Source organism: Suncus etruscus, chromosome 1 (genome assembly GCF_024139225.1).
Source record: "Suncus etruscus isolate mSunEtr1 chromosome 1, mSunEtr1.pri.cur, whole genome shotgun sequence".
Classification (NCBI taxonomy): Eukaryota; Metazoa; Chordata; class Mammalia; order Eulipotyphla; family Soricidae; genus Suncus; species Suncus etruscus.
The window spans coordinates 87,699,653-87,715,157 of NC_064848.1; the positions used below are offsets into that span (position 1 = coordinate 87,699,653).

At 32.8% G+C, this 15,505-nt stretch overlaps 1 protein-coding gene across 1 annotated transcript in view; it reads left to right on the forward strand.

The window, feature by feature from the left end:
• Window positions 1-15,112, forward strand: part of CASD1 (CAS1 domain containing 1) — a 46,272-nt gene extending 31,160 nt beyond the window's left edge. The window contains exons 12-18 of the mRNA XM_049784557.1: window positions 490-646; window positions 1,940-2,019; window positions 4,568-4,669; window positions 6,552-6,692; window positions 7,715-7,792; window positions 11,851-11,943; window positions 13,624-15,112. Of these exons, the coding sequence (XP_049640514.1) occupies window positions 490-646; window positions 1,940-2,019; window positions 4,568-4,669; window positions 6,552-6,692; window positions 7,715-7,792; window positions 11,851-11,943; window positions 13,624-13,890 (918 nt within the window). The 3' untranslated portion in view covers window positions 13,891-15,112. The remainder of the gene's footprint in view (window positions 1-489; window positions 647-1,939; window positions 2,020-4,567; window positions 4,670-6,551; window positions 6,693-7,714; window positions 7,793-11,850; window positions 11,944-13,623) is intronic.
• The last annotated feature ends 393 nt before the right edge of the window (window positions 15,113-15,505 follow it).

A 15,505-nucleotide genomic window follows, 5' to 3' on the forward strand; every position in this document is an offset into this window, starting at 1 on the left:
AATTTTTTTGTTTTATTGAATGACATCAAACTGATATGTGAAAACTGTTATAGATGTCTCAAAGATATTTTCTAATTTGAGTAATTTATTTTGTATTTATGATAACTCTCAGTTTAATCCCAGATGGGGTAAATAAACATCAGATAGATATGAAATGGATACCTTTTATCAAAGTAATCTAATCTCTGTTTATAAACTGTAGTTTAAACCAAGGAAAGAGGTTTATATCTCTTTATTTGCATTCCACAAGATCACATTTGTACTCAGAGGACAGCTCAGGCTGGTTTTGCTGTGATTTAATATAATACATAAATATTTTATATTTAACTCCGCATAATGATTATGGAGCAAATGTAATTTTAAGGGATTAGTAAAATATACCTGTATAATACTTTTTTCTTAAGTAAACTTTATACTATGTTAAGAGAAAACCTGTCTTTGCTTTTTCATACATACCTGAATTGAAAATATTTTTTTCTCCTTTTATAGGTCTTGTTTCGTCTCAATTTCCTGGTAGTGGTATTATGTATTGTGATGGATCGGCCTTATCAATTCTATTACTTTGTCCCATTGGTCACTGTATGGTTCATGGTCATATATGTTACTTTGGCACTTTGGCCACAAATAATTCAAAAAAAAGCAAACGGTAAGTTATTCTCATTCTAATGTTAAAAAACACATTCATTTAATGTACAATATTTCTTTTTTGCTGCTAAAGGCTATTATTGAGATAGATAGCATCATTTTATATGTAATAACATTTGTTCTTAAAACATTTCTAGAAAGTAGCAGCTAAGTAGTTCAATATAACAGTGCCAAATAATAATTTACATTTATTTCATGTGTATTTTACCTTTTTAAAATTTAATTTCAAAACCATTTTACATACTAACTTATATAGCAATCCTTGAACTATCTTGGACAGAGCAAAAGTGAAGAGTATAAGAGTGTACGGAAAGCCAGTCTGGGCTAGTGACTTTTATCCTGCTTTTATATTGTCAACTCTGCTGTATTTGATTTCTTTTTGAGTAAACATGAATTTGCCAAAAGCCTTTTTATGGCAAAGAAATTAAGACAGAATTAATATAATTTTTTTGACCTGGTGCTTTAAATTGTGTCAACTTGTTTTTATATATAAGGTTCCCAAACAGTTGTCATTTTCAAAATTTATGTAGAAAGTTCCTTGTAATTGCACTGATCTGTCTCAGAGCTTCCCTCCTCAAGATCTTATTGAAATACAAAATTTCTCCTTATGGAAAGTATTTTAATGTATTTAACTTTATTCAGCCAAATATAGATTAAAGAGTAGTTTTTGTGGACTTCTATTATAATAGCAAATACTTTTTCAGGGGGAGTTGAGTTCTAGCTTTTAATCAAGTCCTTTAGTGTTACTGAGTTCTTTATAATTTCTTTATACATACATAGCATACTAATCAAATGAATAATTTATATGTATAAAATTTAAATACATAATTTTAAATATACACATCATAAGACACATATTATGGCTCAGTTTTATTGTGAGTCCTTAAGTTTTATCCTTAAAATGTTATTTTTTTAAGCAGCTTCACAAACTTATCTTTAATATGAATACTTTTTTAAAGAGACTAAACTCTTTCAAATTTCTTTATAACCTATATGATACATAAAACATATAACCTGAATTAGTATAACTGAAGCTAAGAGATGTTTGAAATATATTTACAGTGGTTCAACAGCGTCAGATATATGTTTTAGTCTCTTTCTTAGCACGAATCTTCCACACTTACATAACAATTTTGGTTTTCTTTGTCATTTATATTAGTTGTATTTGTATATATCAAGTAAGCAGTCTTAAATTATTATAATAATTATGCCGGATAGAAATACATTAGAGTAATTGGTATGTTTATGACTGTAAATTTACATTTCTTAGTAAATTAAATATTTTCTCTCTTAGGAAATTGTTTCTGGCATTTTGGCTTACTGTTGAAACTAGCCTTCTTGCTGTTATGTATATGTTTTTTGGCATATTCTCAGGTTTGTACAGTCTTTTTGGTTTACATTTTGTTCTATTTTATTTCAAAGTTCAAGTCTTAAAGTATGTGAGAAGAGTCAGAGCTCCTTTTTAGTGTCATTTTTTAATGACTGTAATAAAAGTGTCACTCTGCAGTTGACTACTCGTTGTAGTTCTTTTGAGACCTATCTACTTTTGTTACCACTGTTTTTATTGTAAGAGTGACTTAAAGCTCTTCCTCTGGCAATTGTTCAAAATCCATTTCCCTTGACTTTGATCAATCAAACATTTATTGAACGCCTTATATAAGACACTTCTCTAAGTGGAGATCAAAATTCTCTTGACAGAATTTGCAACTTGGTTTGTGCATTATTCATTGTATCAAAGTGTTATTTGATTTTTCCATTACTGCATAGAATAAAATTTGGCAGTTAGTAAAACCAACTTTAGCAAACGGGTTTGTATATATCATGTAGTGTGTTTAATTTTATAAAATTTTTGGCCATTTTCCTTTTTAACCTTTTATCCCTTGTTAGGATGTTTGAGATTTTCTCAGTTATTTTAACAAGGTTGTAAACTGCTACCTGCTGGTCAGATTTATCAAGCAACATATTATTTGGGCAGATACTATTTATGATGAATATTTTAATTTTAACATCTATAGTTGTGACTACTTTGTAATTTACTCCTGTTTCTAAAAGTCTGTCTTGTTGCTGACTGTCAGGTGAAATATTAGCATTTTCTGTGTGTTTGTGTGTATCTGTGTCTATGTGTATAATTCTGTAAAGCCATTTTAGGGCATTTATATTTATTTCATACTTAGAAATATAAAAAGAATTTGTATTTCTACTTGACTGCAAGTATTTTTTTTTAGAGAAGCTAAATAAAATAACAAAGTAACTATTGACAAATGTATGAAGAAGTAGTCAAGTAAATGCAAAAAAGTACTGCAAAGTTGTTAAGATTTCCAATACTCTGATTATTGGAGGGAGAGAAAGGAAAGCAGACCAGAAGTTTATAGAGAGAGTAAGAGTTTTTTCCAATTTTTTTCTAGTTGATCACTAAACAAGAGGAAAATGTATACCCAGTATAGCACATTGTCTTTTACAAATAGATCTTCAATAAATACCTTTTTATTGATTCTATAGAAAATTAATGGGGGGGGGTAGAGAGATAGTAGAACAAGTAAGGTACTTGCCTTCACACAAATGACCAGGGTTCAATCCCTGTCACCTGAGCACTGCCAACTATGATCCCAAAACAAAACAAAAAAAATTAATTTTACTTAATAATTATTGTTATAAACACATTTATCTGACACATATCTTTTATGTCATATTTTCATATAGGTATCATATTATGGAATATGAATGAATTATCTCCCCTAGAAATACATACCTATTTTCATAGTTTATATTTGATAAGTACATTATAAGTCCTATCACATTTCAGTTGCCTAGATTTTGATAGGATCTATTTTAATAAGCTATGCAAATTTTAAATTCTGTGATTAAATGGAAAATATCACATTCTATTAAAATAAAGTTGTTTTGATATAAGGATTTTGTATGACCATAAATGTAACATTTTATTTTTATTTTCTTTGCATTACTAGCTTCTTTAAGCTAGTATTAGATCTAAAAATACATCTTTTGTAGGGGCCACATCCAGCAGTACTTAGGGGTTACTCCTGGCTCTGAATTTAGGAATTACTCTTGGCAGAGCTAGGTTACTGTATGGGGTACTGGATACTGGAGATACAGATCAGCCACATGCAAGGCAAATGCCCTCACCGCTGTACTGTCACTCTGGCTTCAAAACACCTTTTTTTGGCCACACCTGAGCTTGGATTAGAGCTGAACTGAGTTTAACTCTGGTTCTGTAAGGATCACTCATGTGGGTTTTGGTGACCATATGGAGTGCCAGGGGAATGAACAAGGGTCAACTTTGTGTAGAGTAAGTGCCCTACCTGCTAAACTGTCTCACTGGTCCCTTAATAGATTTTCTTATAATAGAATTTGTTGTTATTTCTTCAGTCTAGATATCAAGGTTTTGTTCTCTCCTTTGAAAGACTTCTTTAAGTTACAAGAATATATCCAAGATTGTGTCCTTCATGCCTAGATTTTCTAGAATTGCAAGATTAATAAGAGGATATTAAGCACTAATTTGACCAGAGTAAAATCGTAAATTTTCTTTAGGGGAATGGATAAAGCTATATGTTAGGTTATTGACATCTTACTGGCTTATTATTTTGTTTTTGTTTTTTGACCAGTAAATATTAACTCTAGTGTACTACATTAACATTTTTAATGAGATAATTCTATTGATAAGTTTTTATTTAATTTTGCAGTCAATAGATTTCATATACAGGGGAAGTAACACAAGTTTTGTTACTATTAGCCATTTGTAATTTATTACCTAATGAATTTCAAATAAAATCATCATTTCAAATATAATAGGGTTTAAAAACTTTGAACATCACCCTAACTTTAGAAGATTACAGCTTACAGCAATGCAAATCTAGCATTGATTTATATTGTCTTAAGTTATTTTCTGGATTCCTTTTCTCAGGGTGCATTTGAGAAGATCTTTTCTCTTTGGCCACTGTCCAAGTGTTTTGAACTAAAAGGGAATGTATATGAATGGTGGTTCCGATGGAGGTTAGACCGTTACGTATGTATTTACCTTGTGATCTTTTGCCATTTCAAAATATACTTTAAAAATTATTTGGAAATTTTAATTTTAGTCAATCAAAAACAGTTTTCGATAGTTTCTTAGTTATCAGAAACCTTTTTAAATTGGAAAAAAAAAAAAAGGGTACTGATGGTGGCCGGAGCAATGGCGCAACTGTGTAAGAGCATTTGCCTTGCACTTTGCTGACCCATGGCGGACCGTGGTTCCGTCCCCAGGCATCATATATAGTCCCCAAGTCAGGAGCATTTTCTGAGCACACAGCCAGGAGTAACCCCCGAGGGTCATCATTTGTGGCCCAAAAAACAAAAACCAAAAAAAGGGGGTACTGATGTGTATCAGTATCAGATCTATAAAATGTATCAGATCTGTAAAATATCTATAAAGTCACCTCTTTTGAGTCATAATTTAGACTTAGCCATTTAATACAATATTTCTTCAAGCACAGTATGTACTCTCAATATTACTGATATAAGAAATATTTTAGAGAAAGTATATCATTAAATTTCTGAACCTTGCAACCAAGTTTTAAGCCTAGTTATTATTTTAATGGGCACTGTTATGCAATATGAATTTTGTGGTAGAAGTTTGCAAAGAAAAGAGCAGTGTCAGATAATCTCATGATTTTAGTCCTAAAAAATGGTTAAGATTCATTTGGCCAAGGCAATGTATAACATGTAGGATAGAATTTAGTAGATAATAGTCCCTGAATACACATTATGCTCTCTCTTTATATTTTTGCCCATCTTTTAACCATATTTTTTTCATTCAGCCAATGTTTTCTTAGTGTCAGCTTAATACCACTTCTACTTTTAAATAGAAAGTGCACTTTTGGGGCCGGAGAGATAGCATGGAGGTAAGGCGTTTGCCTTTCATGCAGAAGGATGGTGGTTCAAATCCCGGCATCCCATATGGTCCCCTAAGCACTGCTGGGTGTGACCCCAAAACAAAAAGAAACAAAAATATTAAAGTACAATAAAAAAAATTTAAAAAAAGTAAGTGCGCTTTTGAATGTGTTGCATTGCATTTCAAAATCATAAACAAATACGTTTTATTAAAATCTTGGTAAATAATTGTATGTGTTTGGTGAGGGTTGAGGAAGGTGTGAATAAAGGAGGATCAATCCTGGACCCTCTTTGCACATGTAGTAGAATGTACTCTACTACTGTGTTACGTCTATTACTATCTTCAAATAATTTTATTTTCAATCTCCAGCTTCCTCATTAGAATATCTCCTAGACCTGAAACTTCATGTTAGGTCTTTGTTTTAAAAAAAAAACTAATATGCCTAGGTTCAGTTCCAAGCAGCAAAAAAAAATAAAGAAAGAAAGAAAGAAAACAGGGTAGAGAAAGTGGGAGAGAGGACGAGTGAAGAGAGTAAAAGTTTATGTTGTCTAATCTTACCTTTTTTGAACTGAAAGGGAAAGTTTATCAATGGTGGTTCCAGTGGAGCTTAGTCTTTTTAAAAGTATGCTTTTAGTGGTTATTGTTGTTTATGTTATTTCAAAGTACCAGTGCAGAATGTTTAATTTTGGTTGTTTAAGTTTTATCATTGCTTACATTTTTTTTATTATTTTTAAATGGCTTTATTTCTTTACTGGCTGCATTGAAACTGCTAAAAATTGACTTTCTTATCTTATGCTATTACTTAAGAAGTTGCTTAGCTAGTGTTAATGATCCCAAACAGTTATCACATTTATTCCATTGCTTGAATTTCTACTTTTGAAGTTTAAATCCTTCATAGAAATTGTGATTCTTTAAGCTTTTATCTACTTAGTTTTATACATATTTACTAGGTTGCCAAATATTTTTGCTATTGACCAAAACTCAGATGTTTAAATTTTTTTTTCTTATTATTTTTTAGGTAGTCTTTTACGGAATGTTGTTTGCTTTTATTTACCTGTCATTACAAAAGCGTCAAGTGCTTTCTGAAGGAAAGGGAGAACCTCTTTTTTCAAACAAAATTTCAAATTTTTTGTTGTTTATTTCAGTGGTTTCTTTCTTGGTAAGTTTCACAATTCAATCTTCTAAATTTCCTGGATTTTAATTAATTTTAATTTAATTAGAAAATTTATATTGAGAGGATATAATCAGTTATATAAAATAAATATTTCTTTGCTTAATTTTTTCTCTACTTTTCTAATTGAAAATAAATTTTAAAGAGAATAAATATGAAGAATAATTTGGGCCTCAGTTAAACAGGAATTATAAAGGTTGCAATTTGGGTGAAAAAAATTGATGTGAAGAACCAGGACTGCCTCTTGAGTTATTTCTTGTAAACAGACCAATGTTCCTTTCCACTCCTCCCCTCCCTTTCCCTCTCCTCCCCTCTCCACTTTTCTCCTCTCCTCTTCTCCCTCTCCTAGCCTTTCCTTCCTTCCTTCTCCTCCTCCTCCTCTTTCTTCTCCTCCTCCTCCTCCTCCTCCTTCTCCTCCTTTTCTTTTCCTGGTTTTTGGGTCATACCCGGTGGTGCTCAGGGGTTATTCCCAGCTCTGTGCTCAGAAATCACTCCTCACATGCTCAAGAGACCATGTGGGATGCTGGGGATCGAACCCAGATTCATCCTGGGTTGACCACATGCAAGGCAAATGCCCTACTGCTGTGCTATTGCTCCGACCTTTCTCCTCCTCCTTCTCTTTCCCTCCCATCTACTCCAGATCCTTCTTTCCCCTTCCCTCCGCTCCCTCTCCTTGCTTCTTCAGCTGTGGTCACTCCTGTAGAATATGCTCCTCTTCTCTAGGTGCATGGGACCTTGAAATGTAGGGGATTAACCTTGCAGTATACACTCCAATTCATTGAACTAACTCCAACTCCTAGCTCTCTGTGCGCTTTCTTATATTTGGGTATTTGAAGACAACAAAACAATTTATGAAAACATAGATAGGTAGTTTTTGTGTTGCTTTTAAAATACTATAACAAAATATGACATTTAAAATGAAGAAAATTTTATAATTCTGAGAATTGTTGCTTCAAGGCATAACTTTACACAATTTATCCATATATATTTGTGTTTGTTTTTTGTTTCAGACTTACTCCATCTGGGCTAGCAGTTGTAAAAACAAAGCAGAGTGCAATGAACTTCACCCATCTGTTTCTGTGGTGCAGGTAATTAACTTCAATTGAAAAATAGTTTCTTCTTAATTTTTGATAGAAAAAAACCACCCTTCTGAGACAGAAAAATTGAGATGTCTTCAGGAAAAGGGATTGTATATTAAACAATTTAAGCCTTACCTTTCTCTGTTGTTATAGGGATTTTAAAATCTCTTAAAGAATTGTTATGTTAAACTTATGGAAACTCACTTTATAAACACTTAGAAAATATTAATTTCGAGGCCGGTGAGGTGGTGCTAGAAGTAAGGTGTCTGCCTTGCAAGCACTAGCCAAGGAAGGACCGTGGTTCGATCCCCCGGCGTCCCATATGGTCCCCCCAAGCCAGGGGCGATTTCTGAATGCTTAGCCAGGAGTAACCCCTGAGCATCAAATGGGTATGGCCCAAAAAACCAAAAAAAAAAATTAATTTTTATATTTACTTTTCTTTGTTTATCTAATAACATTTAATCATGTCTAAGCATATTTAGTCAGAGTAAGTGTCTACCATGTGTTTAGTACTATGTTCCATTAAAATTTCCTGTCTTCATGGAGCTTACAGGCTAATAAAGATATAATAGATCAGTAAACTCATTCATCTAGCACATTTTTTATTCAGTAAAATAGTATTTGATAAGTACTATGATCTTGATAATATGCTCATAGATCAAATCAAGCATAAATATTACCATCTTAGAGACTTTATTCTTCTATTATAGGTAGTCACCATATATAAATCACCCTATATTTTTGCATAGGAGTACATAATTTTACAAGAGAATTATAATAAGGAGATATGATCATATTGAGGTCAAGTATTTATGGGTTAGTAAGGATTCTGTTGAAAAAATTTTAAGCAAGGATAGAGAGATACAAGATAAGCACTGCATTGTAAAAGGACATGGCATATTCACGGAAATTAGAAGGACACTAAGACTGTAATAGCTAGGATTTAGAGTAGTGTGGTAGTGATAGGAATTCCGGAAGAGTCTTGGAACTTCAGATCAAACTGACATTTTGTAGAGATTCTGTCCTTAGAACGTATGACATTGTAATTATTGTGGTGATGATTATAAGGTGCTTTGAAAACATGAAACTTTACTAGCCATCTTATTCATATATTAGGAATCTTAGAGAAAGTATCTAAGCTGGAACCTGAAACATCTCCCTGATAAAAGCAAGGAGAATTTTTGACCAGTCTTCTCTTAGGTGTCAAGGGCCACACCTGGTGGCACACAGTTGTTGTTACTCCTAGCTCTGTGCTCAAAAATCACTCCTGGCTCAGGGGAACATATGGGATGCTTAGGATCGAATTCGAGTCCATCCTTAGCCGTGTGCAAGGCAAACGCCCTACCACTGTACTATCACTCCAGCCCCCTTATAGGTTTTCTTAACCTCTATAGAATGAAATATTTTTCTTAAGACTTTGTTGTCAGTGGCCCCTAAGAAACTCCAAACACAATGATGAAATTTTAAATATTATATATATTGTATTCACATAATGTATTATATTATAATTACTTTAGATAACAGTGGTGCTTAGCATTAAGTATATTTGTATTTTTGTAATTCACATTATAAATGTTACATCTTAGTGCATAAATAGAAAACATTACATAAGGAAATTTAAGAAAAAAACACAGTAACTGTTCATAATGTAACCCTAACATAAGCATTCCTAAACCTTTTTTACCTTTCCTCCTTGTCATTACCATATATATTTACATATAATATGGCATATGAATAATTGCTGGTGATTGAACACAGGGTCTCACATATGCTAGACTTGTCTTCTGCTTTGCCACATCTCTCGCCCTATAGATTCGTTCTTCTCTAGTTAGTTTTTAGGTGTTTCTTTTTGGTAGGGCCTCAGCATCTTCATTGCAGAAGGATGGATCCTAGCACAAACTGAAACAAGTACTCACTTTATTGACAGCTACTTATTTTCTTGGCCTCCTTTCAGATGTATGCCAGGGAATATCCTGGTAGCCTCAGACATCACAGATCTCAAATGCTACAGGTTACAGAATTATCCTTACAACATTTCACTCCTATTCTTGGAACCCAATGATGATTGGAGGGGGTGTGTGCATGTGAAGGAAAGAATAAATTATTGTGATTATGTGAATATATAATATAATTAGATAAGTTGTTAGAATTATATAGCCTCAGAGTACTTTAAGTTTTTAAGCATATGCAAGATTCATACTATCTTGTTCAGAAGTATTTGCATACAGTGTATCAGATAAGGGCTTATAGCCACGATATATAAAACATTCACAAAATTCATCAACAAAAAATTCAGTAATTCCATGAAAAATGGGTAGAGGAAATAAGTTATCACTTCCCCCAAAGAAGATAGGCATATGGGTATTAGTAGGCATATTAAAAGGTGTTCATCCTCACTTCATGGAGGTGCACATCAAAAGTGAGTCATCATCTCATTCTCATGAGAATGGCCTACATCAAAAAGGCTAGAAATAACTAGTATTGGCTGGGATGTGGTGAAAATGAACCCTCATACACTATTGGTGGGTATGTTGTCTGGAATAGCCTCTGTGAAAAACGTCGAGGTTTCTTAGAAAAAGTAAGACTAGAGCTCCCAAATGACCCAAATGTTCCACTTCTTGCCATTTATCCTATAACCCCCAAAACATTAATTTAGTTCATTGGAGCATTTAGTATGATTGCAAGATATGAAAATAACCCAATTGTTCAACACAGATGAATAGATAATCAAGTTGTAGTATATGTGCACAGTGGAATACTACATACTGTAAGGAAAGATGAAATCTGGTAATGTGAATAGAACTGGATCATGTATAAATCAAAGGGAGGACTATTAGGATGATCTCAGTGATCAGTGGTATAGAGAAAGGCAAATGAGGAATGTGAAGTGGGAAGAGTGACAGACTCTTGGTCTTGGATTATAAAACTCAGATTACCAAATGGTGGGGAAAGGTGGGAGGAAATTAAGCAGCAGACTAGGGAGAAATTGTAAAAGTGAATACTTTGGTGTATGGGGGCTGCAGTGACATTGCATATCAATACTATAAATGTTAACACTATAATAACCATGTTTCTGAACTATAGGAAAAATATTTAGGGGGATCTTAGAAAGATAGTACAGGAAATTAAAGTGTTTGCTTTGCATCACACTGACCATGGAATAGTATCACAGGGGTTGACTTTTAAACATAGGACAAGGAATAGCCTCTGAACACTGCTAGGTGTGACTCTGTCCACCCCCCATCCCCCAAAACCCCTAGGGGCCAGAACTATAATACAGTGAGTAGGGTGTTTGCTTTTCAAACAGCTGACCTGGGTTAGATCTAGCATCCCATGTAATCCCTCCGATCCTGCCAGAATGATTTCTGAGTGCAGTCAGGAATAATTCCTGAGCACAGCCAGGTGTGGCCCCAAACCAAATCAAAACCAACAACAACAACAAAAAAAATCAACAACAACAAAAAAAAAACCTAGAAGTATTTTCCCACCCTGACCCAGCAGAAAGCTTATGTCAATCTTTCAGTCTTGATCTGTTGCCTGTTTGCCTACCCAGCTATAGATCTGTATATGGGTTGTTAGCTGTAATATGTGTTAAGTGCTTACACAGTACTCAAAAAAGTTAAAAATTATGAATAAATTATTGGAATTTTTATTATTTCTACACTAATAGAGTAACTAGCCATACTACTGTTGTCTTCTCCATTGATGTTATTTCTTTGATTTTCTGTTTCCTTTAACATATTGTTTACTAAGATATACAACAAGTCTGGAGACCTAGTGTACTAAAGGAAAGAAGGAAAGTGATTTGCTTTAAACTATTCTTATTTTTCTGATGCTAAGAGTTAGGGGAATGGAGGCAAGTAGGGAAAAGAAGAATGAGTGGTATTCTAAAGTCAATCCTCCATAAATATCAAAGGCTAAGAGGCCACTCTCTTATATCTATTGAAAAAAAAGTCATTGTGTATATATTAGGTTCAAGAACATAAAAATATATCACTTAAAGTATCATACAAAATGCTTTTTAAAAGTAAACAGGTATTAATATTTGTTTTTACCATCTTCTTTAGATTTTAGCCTTCATCCTAATAAGGAATATTCCTGGATATGCTCGCTCAGTTTACAGCTCATTTTTCGCTTGGTTTGGAAAAATTTCATTAGAGGTTGGTACATTCATGCTTTTCTTTACCTTACATAACTGAGTATGATATGGTATGTTTGTGTGCAAATATAACATATTTTTTAGAACAAAGCTATCTTCTGTAAGGAATTTATAAAATTGTAAGTGGAAAAATTCAGTACTTATAACAAAAAGACTTTGAAATTGCACCTTTGAAATAACACTAAAAAAACTAGGTATAGATAACTTTTGAGCTTTTTTTTTTTAATCTTAAATCATTTTATACACTTTAAATAAGTAGGTATAGATCATTTCAAAAATATTTTCATACTGCAGCTAGAGTGATAGAACAGTGGGAAGAATGCTTGTCTTGCATGTCATTCAATCCCTGGCACACCATGCGGTCACTCAGGCACTGCCAGGAGTAATTCCTGAGTGTAGAACCAGGATTAAATCTGAGCATTGCCAGTGTGGCCCTGTCAAAAAAAATGTATGTTATCTCAAGTTTTCAAGTACACCTAAAATGTTGAGATCAGGATAAAAATAAACTAGATATAAGTGGGATTTATGTATATGTGAATAAAACCAAACTGAGGGGCTTTTGATTTGTATTGTTTATCTTCATAATTAGCTATATTACTGGAATTCGGCTTATTGATGCTGATAATAAAATTCACTTTGAATAGAAATTTGGGGAAAGCTTTAAAATTCACTACAAACTACATGTAGACCTAATAAAAATCATCTAAAATCATTTTGATGTGAGCTACAAAATCTAAGTCTATGAACTTTATTATTTGAAATATAATATCTTGAAACAGTAGGATTTATAGTAGACTCATGAGAAAACTTTTAGAGTGAGTTCTTAGGCTATCAGTGAGTAAGATACTTGCCTTGTATGCTCCTCACATGGGTTCAATCTCAGGTGTCCAGATGGTACCTCAGATTACACCAGGGGTGATCCCTGAGTGCAGAACCAGGAATATATATATTATTTTCTTTTAAAATATAAGGGACCCATTAGAATGAAAAGTCTTGAGAATGAATGGCTAAGTAGGATTGCAGTGACCAAAATTAGAGCTATTTTACCTTAGTATTTGGAGTATGAGAAGTTTTATCAAATTTAGTCATATCAGTGTACTATTTGGTGTTTCTGTTGAAAATATACAAATTCTGGAGACCGTTGGGCCAGAGATATAAAACAGCAAGCAGGTAAGGTGCTTGATTTGCACTTGGCAGACCCAGGTTCAATTCCCTGTACCCCATATGTTCCCTCAAGTCTGACCAGGTAGGAGTAAACCCTGGACACCTCAGGATGTAGACAAACCATCCCCCTTCACACACAGATTTTCTTTTCATTGTCTCATATTTATTGATACAGCATAAGTGCTTTCCTACTCTTCAATATTTTTAAATTAATGTGATGGAAGAATCATATTTTTATCACATTCAAATGAATTCATGTTGTCAATTAATATAGATTGTTGCAGAACAGGTGGAACATAATTTTGAAACTTGGTAATTTAATTCAGTACATTTATAGCTGCCCTTTGAGAGCATACATGAGGATAACCTAAAGATCTTATGAGGTGCCAGGGATTGAACCCGGGTCAGCTGTGTGCAAGGCAAAAGTCTTCTAGTATAGTTACACTGGCAAATGTTTAAATCAGAAAAAAAATTGATATCTTTATTGACAAACTAACTTTAAATATTTTTTTCCTAGCTATTTATTTGTCAGTATCATATATGGCTGGCAGCAGACACAAGAGGTATCTTGGTCCTCATCCCTGGAAATCCAATGCTCAACATCATCGTCAGCACTTTCATATTTGTTTGTGTGGCCCATGAAATTTCTCAGATCACAAATGATCTTGCTCAGATTATTATTCCTAAAGATAACTCATCTCTGCTAAAAAGGTTAGCATGTGTAGCTCTATTTTTTTGTGGACTCCTCATCTTATCTTCCATTCAAGACAAATCAAGACATTAAGGTTCCTAATGTCCATTACAAAGAAACTCTTCCGGCTCCATGTGCTTAGAAGAGAAAGCATCTGGGGATATAAATGCATATGTAAATAAAAATGTATGTGGCAAGAAGACTGCTCATTAACATTTGTTAACATGTGTGGTTGTATATATTAGAAATGTAATATCCAATGTGACATACTAAAAAGTTTTGATGAAGCAGAGTGCATTGCATAGGATTGCATGTGAAGTCTTTTCTACCTGTCTTTCCATCTACAAATGCTTTTGAGTTAATAGAAGATGGCAGGAAAATAATTACCTTTCCAGTGAAAAGTTCTGATAATTTGATTAGTTTAGTGACACTACTGAGTGTTTTGATATTTACTAAATTTGTGGTAATAAGATTGTCTACAACTATATTCATCATGGAATTTTTTCATTGAAAATTTTCTTACTCAAGAGTGATTACAGTGTTGTTTTCTTATCATATGTGCAATGATGTGGAATGCTAAACAGTTTGCCTTTAATTTATATATATTCGTGTTCTGATGTTATAAGTTTCCGGACTTGATTTTTCTTCCACATATGGTTTTAATGTATATAAGCCTGCCTTGTACATTTTCTCATGGAATTATTCTAGACTTCATAATAGAGTTTTGTCATTGTTCATATTTCTTTTCAGAAAAGCCAAATTTTCTTTCTAATGTAAGCATTCACTTGTTTCCTTTTCTTAATCTTTACTGGAAAATATCAGTTACCCTATAAATCCATTTAATATGCTTTCCCCTGATTAATTTTTATATTATTTCCAATGTTTGGAAAGCTCTTTATAACTGTTTTGGTACTTCTTGTTAATCCCTCCTATTTTTAAAAAAATATTTATCAATATAAACTTGTGTAGTATAATAAAGATTCAGGTTGTTATGATTGTGATGTTGACCATAGTAGAATTTTAGGTAAACTGGTGATTTGGGGCAATACATGTATTTGGTTTTGTTTTTTTTTTTTGTTGTTGTTCCAGGCAGTTAGAGGTATACGTTTATTTATCTGTTGTACAGATTTGTTTATGACTTTTAATGTTTTAAAGATTGCACTTGTTTGCTTTTACTGTGTATGGGGTAAATTTATATTTTCTGTTCATGGTACATGAAATTATGAAGTAATTTAAACAGCAAATAAACGTTCTGTGGATGATTATTTTTGTATTGGCAAAGAATCGATTAAACTTTGTGTTCATTTTTGTTAAAGCTTGATCCATTTAATGATTGGTTTAGATTTCTAATTTATCTCAAGTTTAATTTGATTTTACAATCTCTTAGTATGTAAAGGTTCAACAGTGTGATAGCTAAATTAAGAATTGATATAGTTATCAAAGCTTTTGGGCTAACAACTTTTCTACCCAAGAAATTTAAGCATTAAAGTTCTATTTAAAATTTTAAATATTATTTCTCTAGCATTAGATTTATGTCCTAGTGATATCTTCTCATTAATTGATGTATGTTTCTTAGAATGAAATGTGTATTCCTTTCTTTTCTTCTGCCCTTCCTTAATCTTTGACATTTCCCTGATAGTCAATTGTAGTGATTCATTGTTCTGCCTCCTAGTCTGCAGCCTTATAAGTAGAGAAGAGTCTAGTTATA